This window comes from Neolamprologus brichardi, chromosome 7, assembly GCF_056152115.1.
Source record: "Neolamprologus brichardi isolate AB-2024 chromosome 7, ASM5615211v1, whole genome shotgun sequence".
Taxonomy (NCBI): Eukaryota; Metazoa; Chordata; class Actinopteri; order Cichliformes; family Cichlidae; genus Neolamprologus; species Neolamprologus brichardi.
In genome coordinates, this window is record NC_142110.1 from 5,039,203 (window position 1) to 5,053,823 (window position 14,621).

At 41.3% G+C, this 14,621-nt stretch overlaps 1 protein-coding gene across 4 annotated transcripts in view; it reads right to left on the reverse strand.

Annotated features, from left to right (window-relative positions):
* Positions 1–14,621, reverse strand: part of mob2a (MOB kinase activator 2a) — a 61,287-nt gene that overhangs the window by 15,051 nt on the left and 31,615 nt on the right. The window contains exon 1 of one of the 4 annotated variants that reach the window (XM_087842918.1): positions 39–888. The exons of the other annotated variants lie outside the window; for them this stretch is intronic. Within the exon in view, the coding sequence (XP_087699044.1) occupies positions 39–154 (116 nt within the window). The 5' untranslated portion in view covers positions 155–888. Of the gene's footprint in view, positions 1–38; positions 889–14,621 lie in introns of those variants that run through there. 4 annotated transcript variants of the gene reach the window in all.

Sequence of the window (14,621 nt, forward strand, 5' to 3'; positions counted from 1 at the left end):
GCAGATACAACACTTTTAAGTTCAAATATAAGTTTTACCTTAGTACTTTTCCAACTGCCTGGAGCACCATTTTGCAACTTAGTCCGGTTTTAGAGTTTTTCTGAGGGTGCATGACCTTCTTATCTCCAGAAAAGGAGTAAGAGTCTCTGACCATAGCTTAAAACATGAAGAGAGATGTCAGAGTCTCTCCTTAATACTGGTAAGCTGTCGTCTGCCTGTAAAAACACTACGTTGGGACTTATGAGAAGCTGTGACTCACTGTAGGGTAGAGAAAAAAAAACTTTGCGAGCACACTTTACAGAAAGGTGCTCCTCCTCTATTGCTCTCGTCCAATCACAGAGGGGAAGAAGCGTGCAAAAGGGGTGGGGCGTGGTGACGTCAGTGTCTGCCCATGTGGACGTGGTTCAGCCTTTCCCCAGAATTGCAGTTACAATGTAGCAACAGGTGGTCCGCAGGTAAACGACAAACACAATAAAAAGGTGTCGCTAGACTTTATATACCCGCTGTAACACAACGGATTTACACAAGCATGACCGTTTCTGGGTTTACAACAGTGATACTGCATATGTATGCTTAAAGTTGTTGACTTTCACAAAATAAGTTGGTGCAAATATAACTAAAACCAATATATGCATTTTAAATGCTCAAACTCATCTGCCAACATTGAAAATTGTGGATGAAAAGCCTCGCAAGTGTAGGTAAAAATCGTTTATTTCTGTGTTAAAATAACCATTAAAACCTTCGTTCACTTTAATTGTCTTGCATGCCGTGCAACATTCCTCCTGTTCATTCTGAACTTCAACTGAGTCAATTTATGATAGGCTGGCAGCAGTCAGGCGAGTTCAGACATGCTGTAAAAGCTGAAGAACCAGTGAGCCAATCAAACAAAGCCTGCTTAAAAGCCAAAAGGAGATATGTAAAAAACATCTGGAGCTTTCTTTGCATTTATTTGAGATTTTTTTAAAGCACATGTATGATATAAATTCTAAATAAATTATCAGTAGAGAGCTGAAGTGACAACACTTAAGTGTAAAATGTGCTAGTGTAAATGAACACAGACAAGTGGAAGGTGTCCCATTCATGAGAAGATTACAACTAGTGTTACTAAGCTATCATTCCCTCGCTGTTCTTCCCTCTAATTACTGCCTTACAACAGATGAGCCCTCTTATTCTCTCTCTGCGCATTTCACCGCCTCACTCCTTTGCTGTCTGTTTTTGCTCCGTCTCCTCAGACAAAACTTCATGTGCCCGGCTATAGTATAGATTCATGCATGGACACAAATCTATGGGATTCTGTAGCGCTATGTGCATGCCTTAAGTTGGGGAATGCAGTTTTAAGAGCAAGACGAATGAGACTGTCAGAGTGAGTAAGGAATATGTAGTACTTATTTATGGTTAACGTATATGATCAAAAAAAAAAATAGAACTTTTAAGAGACAGCGAGTAGGATAGGCACCTTTCTGCACCCACATCCTGCATACCACATTACGGGTGCACACGGAGTCTGGCTCTGGCCCCGATACCAGCTGTGAGGAGTCTGGGGAAGACGGGAGAGAGACAGCGAGACAGAGACCAGAACAGGGCACAGACTCTGTTCTTAAGATGCTAATAATAGTATCAGCATGCCTCACCATAAAGACTACAGAAAGCGTTTAAAAAATAAAAAAAAAAGGGGGGGGGGGGGGGCATGGGTGTCTGTCTTAGTGTGAGTAAGCAGGAACAAATAAATGAGCAGCTTAACCAGTCACTGTGTAAGCAAGAGGTAAGAAGGGGATATATAATCAGACGTGGGGGTAGTTTGTGTTGGGGCTGTGGCCGGTATGTTATATCTAGCTCATTATCAAAAGTCTACAGGTCTCAGGAAGATTTAAAAAAAAGTTTGAAATATTGCAAAATGTGCAGCAAATTTGCATCCAATTCTTGGTCATTTTCTGCTTGTGTTTACTGTCATTTCGGGAAGTTCTTCAAACTGCTAATAGTTTCATTCTCTTCATTCCTTGTTCCATCATTTTGCTGTCATTTGAATTTGAATGATGAAAAATAAAATAAATTTTATAATAACGTATTACAGGACATCATAAACACCGAAATCACATTTTTATGTGGTCTATCACAGTGTCATATTGCTGTTTAAAGTGTTACATGTAATCATGAGAAAACTGCGTGTCGCTATAATGGAAATCCCATGCTTGAGGAACTTTCCACTAATTTGCTTCTAACTATTGGAGCCAAGTGGTCACTGAAAATAGAAAACATCATTTGAGCGCTTGGCCTCGACAATCGCTTGTGGGAACAAAACGTTTAGCGAATCGGTGATAAAAGTTAGAGGAGGCAGAGCTTGTTAACCTAAAATAGACCCTTCTTTTACTAAACAGGCGATATGTAATCACGACTGCGGTCCGCGGCGCTGTGTGACCATGTGGATTCTGATGATGCACAAGTCGGACCTCTCTTATGCAACGTCTGACGTGAATGGAAACCAACTGCCACATTCCTTTGTCTCTCACACAGAGGTTTACTCTTCCCTCCCTGCTAGCGTCCTCCCCTTCAAATACGCAGACAAGGCTACCTGCTTTCAACAAAACAGATATTGCTGTAAATTACTAATAACACAGCAAAGCTTTCACAGGAAAGGGTTGGATAGAAAAGGCCAAGTCCCGTAATGACCTGCCAGTAATGCAGATACAGGCTCAAATTCCTATTCTCTGAACACACATCCATTTGTTTGTGGGTAAGGTGTAGTTCTTGAGAAAGTGTAGGAACTTTTTTCCACTATAAAAAGGTTACGGATGTAAAATCCACAGCAACAACAATTTGCAGATTAGTTTAACAAGCAAAACCACAGAAAGACTGACTTTATCAGTACCTGGAAGCTGCTTGAAGGATGTTAAACTAATCAAAAACGACCACCCTGATTAAGAGATACCAAAGGATTGGATTTAATTACAAAAACAGGACGCTTGTGAAAAAAAATAAAAGAATAAACGGAGGCCATTTATGGAAACACCGACATCACTGATACTGACAGATGAAGCCCTAATGTGATGTCGGTAAAAAAAAACCAAACAACAACATTAAGCATGATAATTATAGTCAGAGCTGATCAGACCAACAGATAAGAAAAATAAGCACCGTAAGAAATGTAAGATATTCATTCACCACAGCATTGATGTCATGAGCAACAACACATAAGGCATAGAGAAAATTCACATTTATGTGTTAAAATCTGCTGAAAGTTTTCATTATCACTAAAATGTTTTAAAGTGGAATACAAGATTCTGGATAAAACGTGTTTGCGAACAGCGATCTCTGGAGCTGGCTCAACAGGTTGAGTCTGAAAGTCAGTGGACAAATTCCACGTATTTAAAACAAAGAAAACACTGATTCCAGGCCAGAGCTACATGAGTCACGACCATAGCAGATGCGCCTTGGGGCCTGGCAACAGACCAGTCCTGGTCAGGCCACAGTGAATCGCCAGCCAATCATCGCTGGGGTCAAAATGACAGACAGCTCAGGGACCCAACCGTGTTAAAACCCAAAATAAATGAATGGGAAACAGAGTAGTCCCAAGTTGCTCGATATGACCTGCTGGTGTTGCATTCTGGGCATGTGGGAGTGTGCACTGTGTTTAGGTAAGGTCTTAGGCAGTAACAACAGCACAGACCGAAGGTCTTTAGAGCCTGGGGGTTTTCTATAGGCACGGATAAAGGTCAGCAGGGCCAGGGAGACACTTTGGACCATGAACCCAGCGACCTGGCCTGCAGTACATAACTGCAGAAGAAAATCGGTTTAATAAAAATATAGCATCTGCTACCATGCCCCCCTACTAACCAAAAATAAGGAAAAAAAAGCAACATTGGTAATTTTCTCCCTTTTCTTTTATGCATAATCTAGGAAGAATACTACAAATAAATTAAGTTATAAATAATACAAAATAAATAATTCCCACCTCTTTCTTTTAAAACCCATCTCTTTACCCTGGCCTTTGACACCATGTGAGATGTTGGTTTTTATTTTTATTTTTATTTCTTATTTTAGTTGTTTTTAGGTGATTCGATGCCGTTTTATCTTGTTTTTGTTTTAATATAGGGCTGTTTTAATTTTATGTTTTATGTGTTTTATTTATTTATTTATTTTGCTGTTTTCTGTTATTCTATTGTTTTAACTTATTTTCTGTACAGCACTTTGTTCCTGTGCTGGGTATTTTAAAGTGCTTTATAAATAAAATTGGATTGGATTGGATTTTCTTCTGCAAAACTGTGGAGATGAATGGGCACGTATGGTCTGCATGTCTGTGCAAACACCAGCCAAAAAAGGCAGCTTCAATGACTACGATCAGCTAGAAAGTGCTTACACCTATTTGCTACAGACCATTTTGGGCTTATAAAGAGTGCAACAAGCAGCTGTGCTTTTAACACCAGTCTCAACTCGCTACTCATATGAAGCACATGGCGTTAAACATTTACAATAATTCAGCGAGCCCCTTACAGAGACTAACTAGTCTTTGCTCACCACTTTCTCCCTTCGATCTTTATGCCTGTGAATCTTTGCACACATGCTCTCTTCTGTCCTTTGCTTCATCTCTTCTTTGCTCTACATTCCTGTAGGGGAAGGGCTACAAGCAAAGACATGCCATTGCTTTCTGCACACACAGCTTTGTTAAACAAAGAGAAGAGTTCCTTTAAGACTGAACCGAAGGAGATCAAGAGCGTTTGATTCTGGCTCACAGTTCAGTTGGACATTCTTGTTTGGGAGGTATATGTGAGCCCTTCATGCACAAACATAATTGCACCTTTACGCTCTATTTAAAAACAGCAATGGCATCAAAGAGCTTTACCTGTCTGATCAATTGCTGCTGCATCTGTAAGCGAGTTACAAGTCAGCTTAGTCTGGAGTTCAGACATTTTGCTGCAAACCTTTGGCACCGAGTTGATTTCAATATGAAAGCAGAGAGAGTGTAACAGACAGGAGGACGGGGTTTTTTCTTGTTTAAAGCTAAAGGAAGACAGGACTTCAGCAAGAAGCAGACATGAGATGAGAAATTCCAGATTCGTATCCAAATCCTTATAAATCACCGACATGGATGCTACGTGGATTATGTCAGTGAGAAATGACTCAGAATGAAACAGAGAGAAATGGATGAAATTGGGGGGACTAGGAAATGAGAATGAGCAAGGAGTTAAGATGAGTGAGAGTGATAAAGTGAGAGGGTTGAGCTGCAGAGAATGACACAAGGGGGGAAAACAGAAGAGAAAAAGTGTTAATAACAGTTAAAAGCAAGAAGAAGAAGCAAAGAGTGAAAGAGTTTAGATCATGTGGGAGGTTGTCACAGCATGCCCTGGCTGCCCACTGCACTCCTCCTCCCTGCATTCCTTAGGAGGGGAGAGTCTCTATCTATCCTGCACTTCACCATTTGGACCAGCCAAACACCTGTCTGTCAAGTGTAACAGCGCACAAAGAGCCCCCCAAAACACAGACACAAAAACACAACCTCTGAGGCTTAAAATGACACAGCATGTTCAATTTTTATTTAAATTTAATAGTCTAAGGGGAAGGAGAGACAGATGACCTGCAGTAATCTATAAAATTGTGCTTATAAGAGATTCTAATTCATCAAGAAGAACCGAGAGAATGTGGCTAAGTTTTGGAACACTTAAACTGAAACATTGTAACAATGTAGGTATGTGCAAATGTAACAAGTTTGCACTGCTGGAGACACAAAAGCTTTCCTTCACATGTTCCCAGAACCCCGTATAGACTTGAAAAAAAGACCAGGAAAAATCTCTTTTCCTGCGATTGTGCAAATTCCTGGATGCACACAGACTTATCTTAATGATTCCCCGACTGCAGATAAAATTCAGAACATTTTTGAACCAAAGCAAAACAGCAGCAGGTTACAGTTTAAATGAAAAAAGAGAGAAGAGGACCACACAGGTATGACTTGGGCGTGAGATCAACATTGCCATCTACTGGCAACGAACAGCTGCATCAAACCAGGAAACAGACAACGCAAAGAAATGCATTTTTTCCTTTTTTCATCTAAGAAGAAGAAGAAGAAGAAGCTGAGAGGCATCTTCCCACCACTGGAAAAAGACCTCTCAAGGCAGACATTGTTTGAAACTTACACAACCTCACAGCTAGACACAGTTTTCCACTCCACTTTTCCATCCCTGGGTGTGGATGCTTAGATGTGTGTGTGTTAAGTTTCTGTGTGCTATTTTTTGACACCTGAAACCGAACCATAGCTGTGCTGACGTTACAGATAGTCCTTTGAAGACTATAAAATTTAATGAGTTCGTTTCCACTACTGCTGGTGTCGGTTGAGTAAGATAAACATAAAAGAAAATATAGTGTGAAAAGGACACGGGGAATAATATTTTAACAACTTTTCAGTAAACCTGGGCTGGATGAGGCAAGAAAAGGGGAACTTGTAACATAAAGAACAGCTGTGGTCAGACTTGAGCTGCTGTTTGCGTCGGAGCACAAGTAGTAGTCTGTATATGAGTGTGTGTGTGTGTGTGTGTGTGTGTGTGTGTGTGTGTGTGTGTGTGTGTGTGTGTGTGTGTGTGTGTGTGTGTGTGTTAGGGAGGCCAGCAGAGAATAAGGTGGAAGGGGGAAGGATGGAGAAGAAGGAGTGTCATGGAAAGAGGAGGTTTCGGGAAATAAGATGGAGGTGACGCCCATGTTTGCACAGGATGTATGTGTGAAGGGTGGAGTATGATTGGGTAGACCACTGGGCTTCGGGGTGAACAGAGCTCTCTTTTCAGGGTTCCAAGAAAAAATAAAATAACAACAAAAAACAACAAAATGAGATGAAACTGCTAGAATGGACCTTAAAAAAAGAAACAAAGTAGAAACAGGCTTTTGCAAAACAAAATGAAAAGAAATATCGCAAAGCAGTGAAGAAACTGTTGGTGACTCTTAAAAGTAAAAATGATGCACGGGGTAACGAGCAGAGTGTGGGCTTTCTGCACAGTTTGGGTAGCCTTCTGCTTTTTGCTGCAGGGCTGTGCATGTCTGTTCTGATCCAGCTCATTAACTCCTAAGTAAGGGTATTTAGACAAACATTTCCTATTGAGGGGAATGTGGACGCAAGTATCCTATAGCGCTTCCAGGAACAGACTCGCACCACCACATACCGACTGAAAGCACAGAATGTTCCCTTAAAATGGACATTTAAGCTCAAGTAATCGGGTTTCGGAGTGAAAACACAGCATGTCTTTATCCTGTCTTCCTTCTCTCACCCCAACCGGTCGCAGCAGATGGCCCCGCCCCTCCCTGAGCCTGGTTCTGCCGGAGGTTTCTTCCTGTTAAAAGGGAGTTTTTCCTTCCCACTGTCGCCAAAGTGCTTGCTCATAGGGGGTCATATGATTGTTGGGCTTTTCTCTGTATCTATGAAGCGCCTTGAGGCGACATTTGTTGTGATTTGGCGCTATATAAATAAAATTGAATTGAATTGAATTGAAAAACTCGATGATGACGAGGAACGAGTGACTTACTGATGCAGAGCAGCCCGTTTGCTTGAGTGTCTGGGTTGACATATTTTAAATCATCAATTTTTGAAGCGATGAAGCGTGGGAAAAGTAAACGTGACAACTATGTGAGAAACGCTCGAAACCTGAACTACATAAAAGACAGCTACGGCACGGTGCCATACCTAAGAGAAATTTCACACGACACTAACAACAATGCCTTAAAAACCAACTGATGAGATCTGTATTGCTGTTAAAAATCCAATGCCATATCGCATTAGTCTGCCTGTTAATGCACACATACTCAGACAGACATCTCTTTCTAGGTATATTGTATATCACTGCATCCTCCCCAACCTGTGAGAGAAACACAGACACAAACAGAGACGAGAGATGAAGGGTTCCCCCCAAACCCTTCCTATTTCCCAGAGGAAAGATCTCAATTTCCTCCGTCAGACTGTCTGGTATGTTGCCGTTTCATTTGCTTTTTTTCTCCAGCCCGGCCAATGTCCTTCTGCTCTTTAACCCGGGGGCCGTGGAGATAGCAGACCTGCTCTAAACTTGGTAAACTGTAGCCACCAATAAATAGTGAACAAGTCATACTTATCTGTGCTTTGCCCCCTGCCCACTCGGCTCTCACACTGCTCCATTTGCTTGACAATTTATATGTATGTATGCATTTAAACATTTGTTATTATAATGTTTAAGTTTCAAGTATTATAAGTTTCTATAGACAATAGAGGGGTTTTCAGGGGTAAAATACTACTTCAAGTGAACCCATGAATGTTACATAAATTCAAAAAGTTCTTGTAAGTTGTTTTTTTGGGCTGCCTCTCAGTTTGTGATCCACTGTCTGAAATGAACCATTTTAACCCATCTTTAACCCTTTAAGACCTACCATAGAACCAAGTCCGCCAGAGCTTATATTATATTTTTACATGCTGTGGAGCCATTTTTGGGAGCATTTCAAGTTGCTATACATCAATACAACCATTACAGCCCAAATTTTAATAATATGTATGCATTAAGTGCATAGTAATTACATAAATTGCAAAAAAGTACAATAAACTACAAAACAATTAAAAATTGTTTTTGTTTTTTTAACATATATTTCTAGTTAGAGAAATTTAAGAGGCTTATCCCTCAAAACTGTAAATACAAAAAAGTTGCACAAAATAGTTTCCCACCACAGGAAATTTATTTTGAGTGTCTTCATAGTTTTATTTTTGAAATACACTAATTTTTATATACTGCAGGAAAAACGAAAATAAATATTATAGTGCAAATTTGCAGCATATGCATCAAAATAAACTATTTCCAGCAGTGCAATATGAGTCCTAAGCATCCCAGAAACGACACAGAAAGTCATAAAGTCAAAGATAACTTTTAAAAACACCAGTATAGGCTCATGAGGCCCGGATGGTAAAAAACTACATTTCCGCGAAAATGACGTCACTTCCGGTTTCGGGCAGGTCATGGCGGACATGCGATAGTTCGCGCTGACGTCTATTCCAACGTAGGAAGTGTTATGTACAGCTGATGGATCGGCAAAGCGTGTTTCTGGATTATTATGTTTTTGTTGCTGCAAGCGCTTTTTATGCAGTTTTTGCAAAGCTATATGTGGAAGGAAACTGTGACCGAGGACAAGCTGATGGCATAAGATGTAAGTACAACTCCTCAGGTTTCATATGCAAAAAAAATTATTGCGCTAGCTCACGTGGTTGTAGAGCTACCGGGATTTAAAAATAGTTACGCAAAACGGAGCGTGCCCGCTCCGACCGGCTTTAAAGGGTTAAGGCAGGTTTGCAGGTAGTGCGACTGCCGAGTGTCTGAGGTGTCCATTTTTCTTTGTTTTCAACATTCAGCTCAGTAAGTAACATGAGCACTTTGAGAAATGCTCTTCCAACACTCGTCTCTACAGACTGTTACACATCCATTAGCTAGAGTGCGTGTTGTACAATAGTTGACATGTCGTAGTCACAACAAGCCCCCGAGAGCCTGGCTGGCTTTAAATCAGCCAACTCACATCTGCTGCTCTGATTATCAAAACAGCTGCTGGGTCAAATGAGGAGGCCGAGGGTAATAATTCATATCCCTAATAACTCAGGGATATGGGTACAACATCCAAAACAAAGGATAAACAAACTCTTAAGCAGAGAGAAAGTTTATTAATCTAACCAAAATGCTCTGAGAGGACAAGCACAAACAAAAAGAAAGAAGAAAACGAGACGACATCCACCTCCTTGATGACTAGACGAGATCTCTCCACCATCTGATAGCAGAGGAAACTCTGGTCCATTGTGTAAGCCCGAATAATTGTTGGAGTGATGAAGCTGTAGGGAGCACTCACGCCCAGGAGCTCGCAAAAAGGTGAAAAGAAGCATGTGACTCAAGGAGGCCAACAAATTTACAAAGCAAAAACGAGGCGGCTGGAAAATATGAGCAATTTTAAACCTTTGATGTGCGCATTTTAACCTCTAATCGGCTTAGAGGTGTACAGACAGCGTTGTAACGTGTGACTGTGTTTGTGCAACAGCTCTGCTGCCCAGAGAGGAAGTCTGATCTCTCCAAGGAAGATACTTGGAAAGAAGGCAGGGAGTTTTAACCACCAGCGACGCCTTTTACGGACATCCCATCATAACAACAACAGCTCTGACACTAAACTGCAGAAGCTCGGAAAGACTCGGACCGAGCTGCACTTTGTTTTATTGTAGCCGCGTCCAACCCAAAGACCTTTGTTACGATGATTCGCAGTGACAGAAGATCACGTGGCCATGTCTGTAAATGCTCATCCCTGGTGGCTAATCAAGAGGAAAAAGACAGTGTGCACATGTTAGTGTGGTGGTAGCGAGGAGGCAGCCTTGGTATGCCCGTCTGTGCTTCTATAGGAGAAGAGGAAAGGAGAGGACAGGAGGATTTAGGAGGGGAAAGAAAGGCAGCAAATGTTACAGAAATACAAAGGTACTCATGTTTTGCTATTTGAGGGCATTTCAGAGTAGGGCTGCCACGATTAGTCGACTAGTCACGATTACGTCGACTATCAAAATCGTCGACGACTGATTTAATAGTCGACGTGTCGTTTGAAGCTTTGTAAGATCACAAAAGACGCAGGAATAAGTAGTAGGATTTAAGAGTGTAATAACGGACTGAAACAGAAGATGGCAGCACTGCATGTACAAGGATGCCAGCTGCCGTTAAACCCCGAAGAAGAAGAAGTAGTAGCAGCCCAGCTCAGTTTCCAACAATGGCGGCAGCTAGTTAGTTTTAATATTACTCTTATTATTCTTTCTGGGCCACAAAATAAACGTTTAACATATTTTCAGGCGAGAATGTAGCTGTGTAAACCTCAAATATCGGCTCAGTTTATCAAGACACCACATATTTTCAAAAGCGCTCTGACGTTTTCGGAGACGTCTGTTACCCACTAGCTCGATAGCTAGCCGGGGGCAAGGCTAACTAACCCGTGAAAACACCGGACTCCTGGCTAATCGTTTTCAAATCCACCGCCGTCTTTCCCTACTCAGGTCACTTAAATAACTTCAAAATGTTATTGTTTGGCTTTTTTCAGTATTTTATTTGTTCCTGAGTAAATCGGTTTGGCTGAGATTGAAGTTATAGTTTTTACACAGCTGAATAAACTTCAAGAAGACAGCTGTGTCCTGTTAGATTTTAGATAGCAAGGAGTTTATTAAACTTCACCGAAACAATCTGCAAATTTCATTAAAATTTAATAAACTATCATCTTGTCTTTATTTTTAGTTAGCACATACTGTAAACACTTAAAGCTGTAAGCTAATGATAGTTATATAAGAGCAGATGCCGCTGGTGCAATAAGCTGTATGTTTTACATCAAAATAGATGCATGATCTGATTAGTCTACTAATCGCAAAATTAATCGGTGACTAGTCAACTATCAAAATAATCGTTTGTGACAGCCCTATTTCAGAGACGACTTCAGATATAGCAAAAAACCTCCGTGACATGTCCTGTGTTTGCAGAGTAATACATGTACACAATCTTACTGAGCTACACAAACACTGACGCACTGAAAGCTGAAAGCAAGTGTAGATACAGATTGATCTCCCCTTTTTCCATTCAGCATCCTCGTGGCACGTCAATGAAAAAGAGAAGGATGTGGGCAAAGGCAGCTGCTGCTAGTATAAGAACAAGGAAAGAAAAGAGATTGATGGAAAGAAGACAGAGGTCAAATCAATAGATGCTAATGGAGCCGTTTCACTGATGAGCAGTAATATTTGGGTTTTCCTCTGCAGAACACAAGTGAAAGGATGAGCTGTGGTGAGACGCATTTGAGACTAATTTCACCTTTTCAGTGAGATGAGATCAGCAGATGACTACAGAGCCACGTAAGAAAGAGTGTCTGTTCCTCCCCGTGCCAGGGGATTCAGGTGTACGTAAGCCTCTGATTGGCTGTAAACAGCGGAGGATCCATCTACCACCTGGGAAGATGAGCTTATGCAGTGACATCATCTCTCACCGTGGGGGATGGGCTGGTTGCCAGTGAAGTAAGCACATCTGTCCGCAACACAAAAGACTTCACAAAAGACTGTGTGTGCGTGACTGTGTGCGTCTTGGTGGCATTGTGCTCATCACAAGCAGAAGAGCTTTATGGCTACAAAAAGGGCATCTGAGGCGAGTGCTTGTTTGGCACACAACCTCTAAATGAATGCTGCCTCAGAACAAACTGGAGTCAGCACTCTGCAGCACCGCTGCTTTCTCGGGAGCCACGGTTTCCACCCTCTGATTGTCCAATAATCAATCTCCGTGGACGACTCCTACGTCTGAGCGCGATGCTTTGATTTTAAGGTGTGAAGTTAAAATCTTAATAAAGCTTATTTTTCCTCGTCTTCTCTCTTTGGTAACAGCGACATGTCAGATAGCAGAAACAAATGAGGAGACAGCCTGCAGAGGCACTGCAGCATAGAGCCAATTACGCAGCTATGCATGTGACTGCATTTTATTTCTTATTTTTAACAGTACAAACAAGGACGTCTTACCTACTGACCACCAAATTCAGTGTTCAATTAGACAGAACCAGACCACCCCTCCCTTTTCACAACTGCATGGGACAAGCTTGACAAACAGGAAATGAGACGCCCAGGCACTTCCCCTCTCCACTCAAATGGGTCTGTCGTTGCCAGAGGCTAAACACACAAGACGTGGGCTGCTTCTGCAACAACCCGCCACCTTTACAGCCTGCACAAAGCCTCCAGACACGTTGTTTTGCTAGTGAAATTTGTCTCGCCCCTTTCCTGCCACCTGACCAACCGAGAAACTGAGCCAACACAATGAAGCCATTATCCACTTGCCAATTGGGCCACCATGCAGCTGTAACACGTTTTTCGATGCCTACAGGGCACCTGCTGCCACACACACAAACACTCTCAGGTAATATTTGTATAAACTGCACTGATAGGTAACATGGAGAGTACCGTCTTTACCTTGTTGTTTCACTGCCACAAACTGGAAAAGGATACTTCAGAAACAAAAAACCTGCGAAGTGGTCGAATGGTTTTTGATTTAAGCATGTGTGCTGCTGACGGAGAGAATCTAAATGCGGAGGTGAGGTTAGTGCAAGGCCATCTCTTTGTACTCCTCCTGAGCCAGCAGAACAGGGCTGCTTCTGAAACACACACACAGACTGTGTTATGCAACCAGCCTCTTGTGTGAGGCTCTGCCCTCTGCAGTGACTAGAGGGCAGTTGAACGTAGAGGACAGTCAGTTAAGGCAAGATGGACAGAGCTTGCTTAACATGTGAACTGACTAACGGCCGATTTAGACTTCTGTGGTGAATGTACGGCGTAACCTAGGTAACTGGCTGACATCACCCCAATCTTGTTGTGTTCAGTTTATTTGTTCCAGGAGCAAATATGTTTGTCCCTTAAATTTTTTTTTACTTCTTAGCACATTTTGCATTTTCTTTCCAAGAATTTACTGACATTTATGCGTCCTTATATTGAGATGATGACAGTTATTCTCTCATCAACGGTGCTGAACGGGCCAACCGCAAAAAATGGATTCTGCGTCAATACGATGTGTAGTTATGTTTATATGGAGGACGTCAGGTTAGACTGTCAGGAAATAAAGCCCAGAAGAACTCATTAAAAAGCAGATTTCCTTGTTTAGACATACTTCTCCAGTATTTTGTATTCTTTACTTTGTATGTAGAAAAATAAAAATATTTACCCCCTATGCCTCATTTCTTCAAATATCTCTTTCCACATTAAGATGCTGGGTGATAAGACTGTCTCCTACTGAGCATGTGCAGAGGAAAGCCTCAAACACTAGTAAGAAACAAACAGAAAAAAAACTCCACAAAGAAAAAAACAATATGCTTTTTCCAGTTGTGAAGTGGCTGTTTGTCATTTAAATTGATTTTTACTTGTTCCCATTAACAGTATTCATATTTTTTATTTGACTCATCAGGACTAGAAGCTGTTTTACATGCTACAGGAGTCACTGGAATTTTTGGGGGGGATTTTTGACCTGTTTGGATTATTTCCTCTCTTCTGGGCACCTTGGACATGGATGATACTGTACCACAATCACTGTGGTACAGTATTCCCTGCCTGTGAACTTTGACCTGAGAGCCCCTGACTTTGGATTACGAAGGGGAGGCTTAATATTTTCAAGTTAACTTTCCTTAAGTCAACTTGAAAATATTAATCAGTGCATTAGAAACACTAATATAATCAGTGCATTAGTGTTTCTAATGCACTGATTATTCCCAGGAGATCGCAACAACTTCAGTGAGACAGACAAAGGGACTGTCTGGCACTGAGTCATGGTTTTATCACCGAAGAACCAGTTTGGAGAGAAGATCAAACTGGTAAAGCCATGCTTTTGATGAAGCTTTTTTTCCTCCTTCTCCTTCAGCTGAGTTCAATAAACAATCGGACAGTTATTCAACACGCCTTCATTTTCATCACACATTACAAAATCAACCAAGTAGAGCAGGGCGATGTGACCAAAAATATTTATCACAATATACATTTGAAAATTTGCGATAACGATATAACTGACGATGTAATTGACACTAGACAAAATATTTTACAACTCCACAACTTTATTAGTGCAAAAAACTCCATCAATGTATTTTCACTTAAACAAGCAAATTCCTTGCTGACAGTT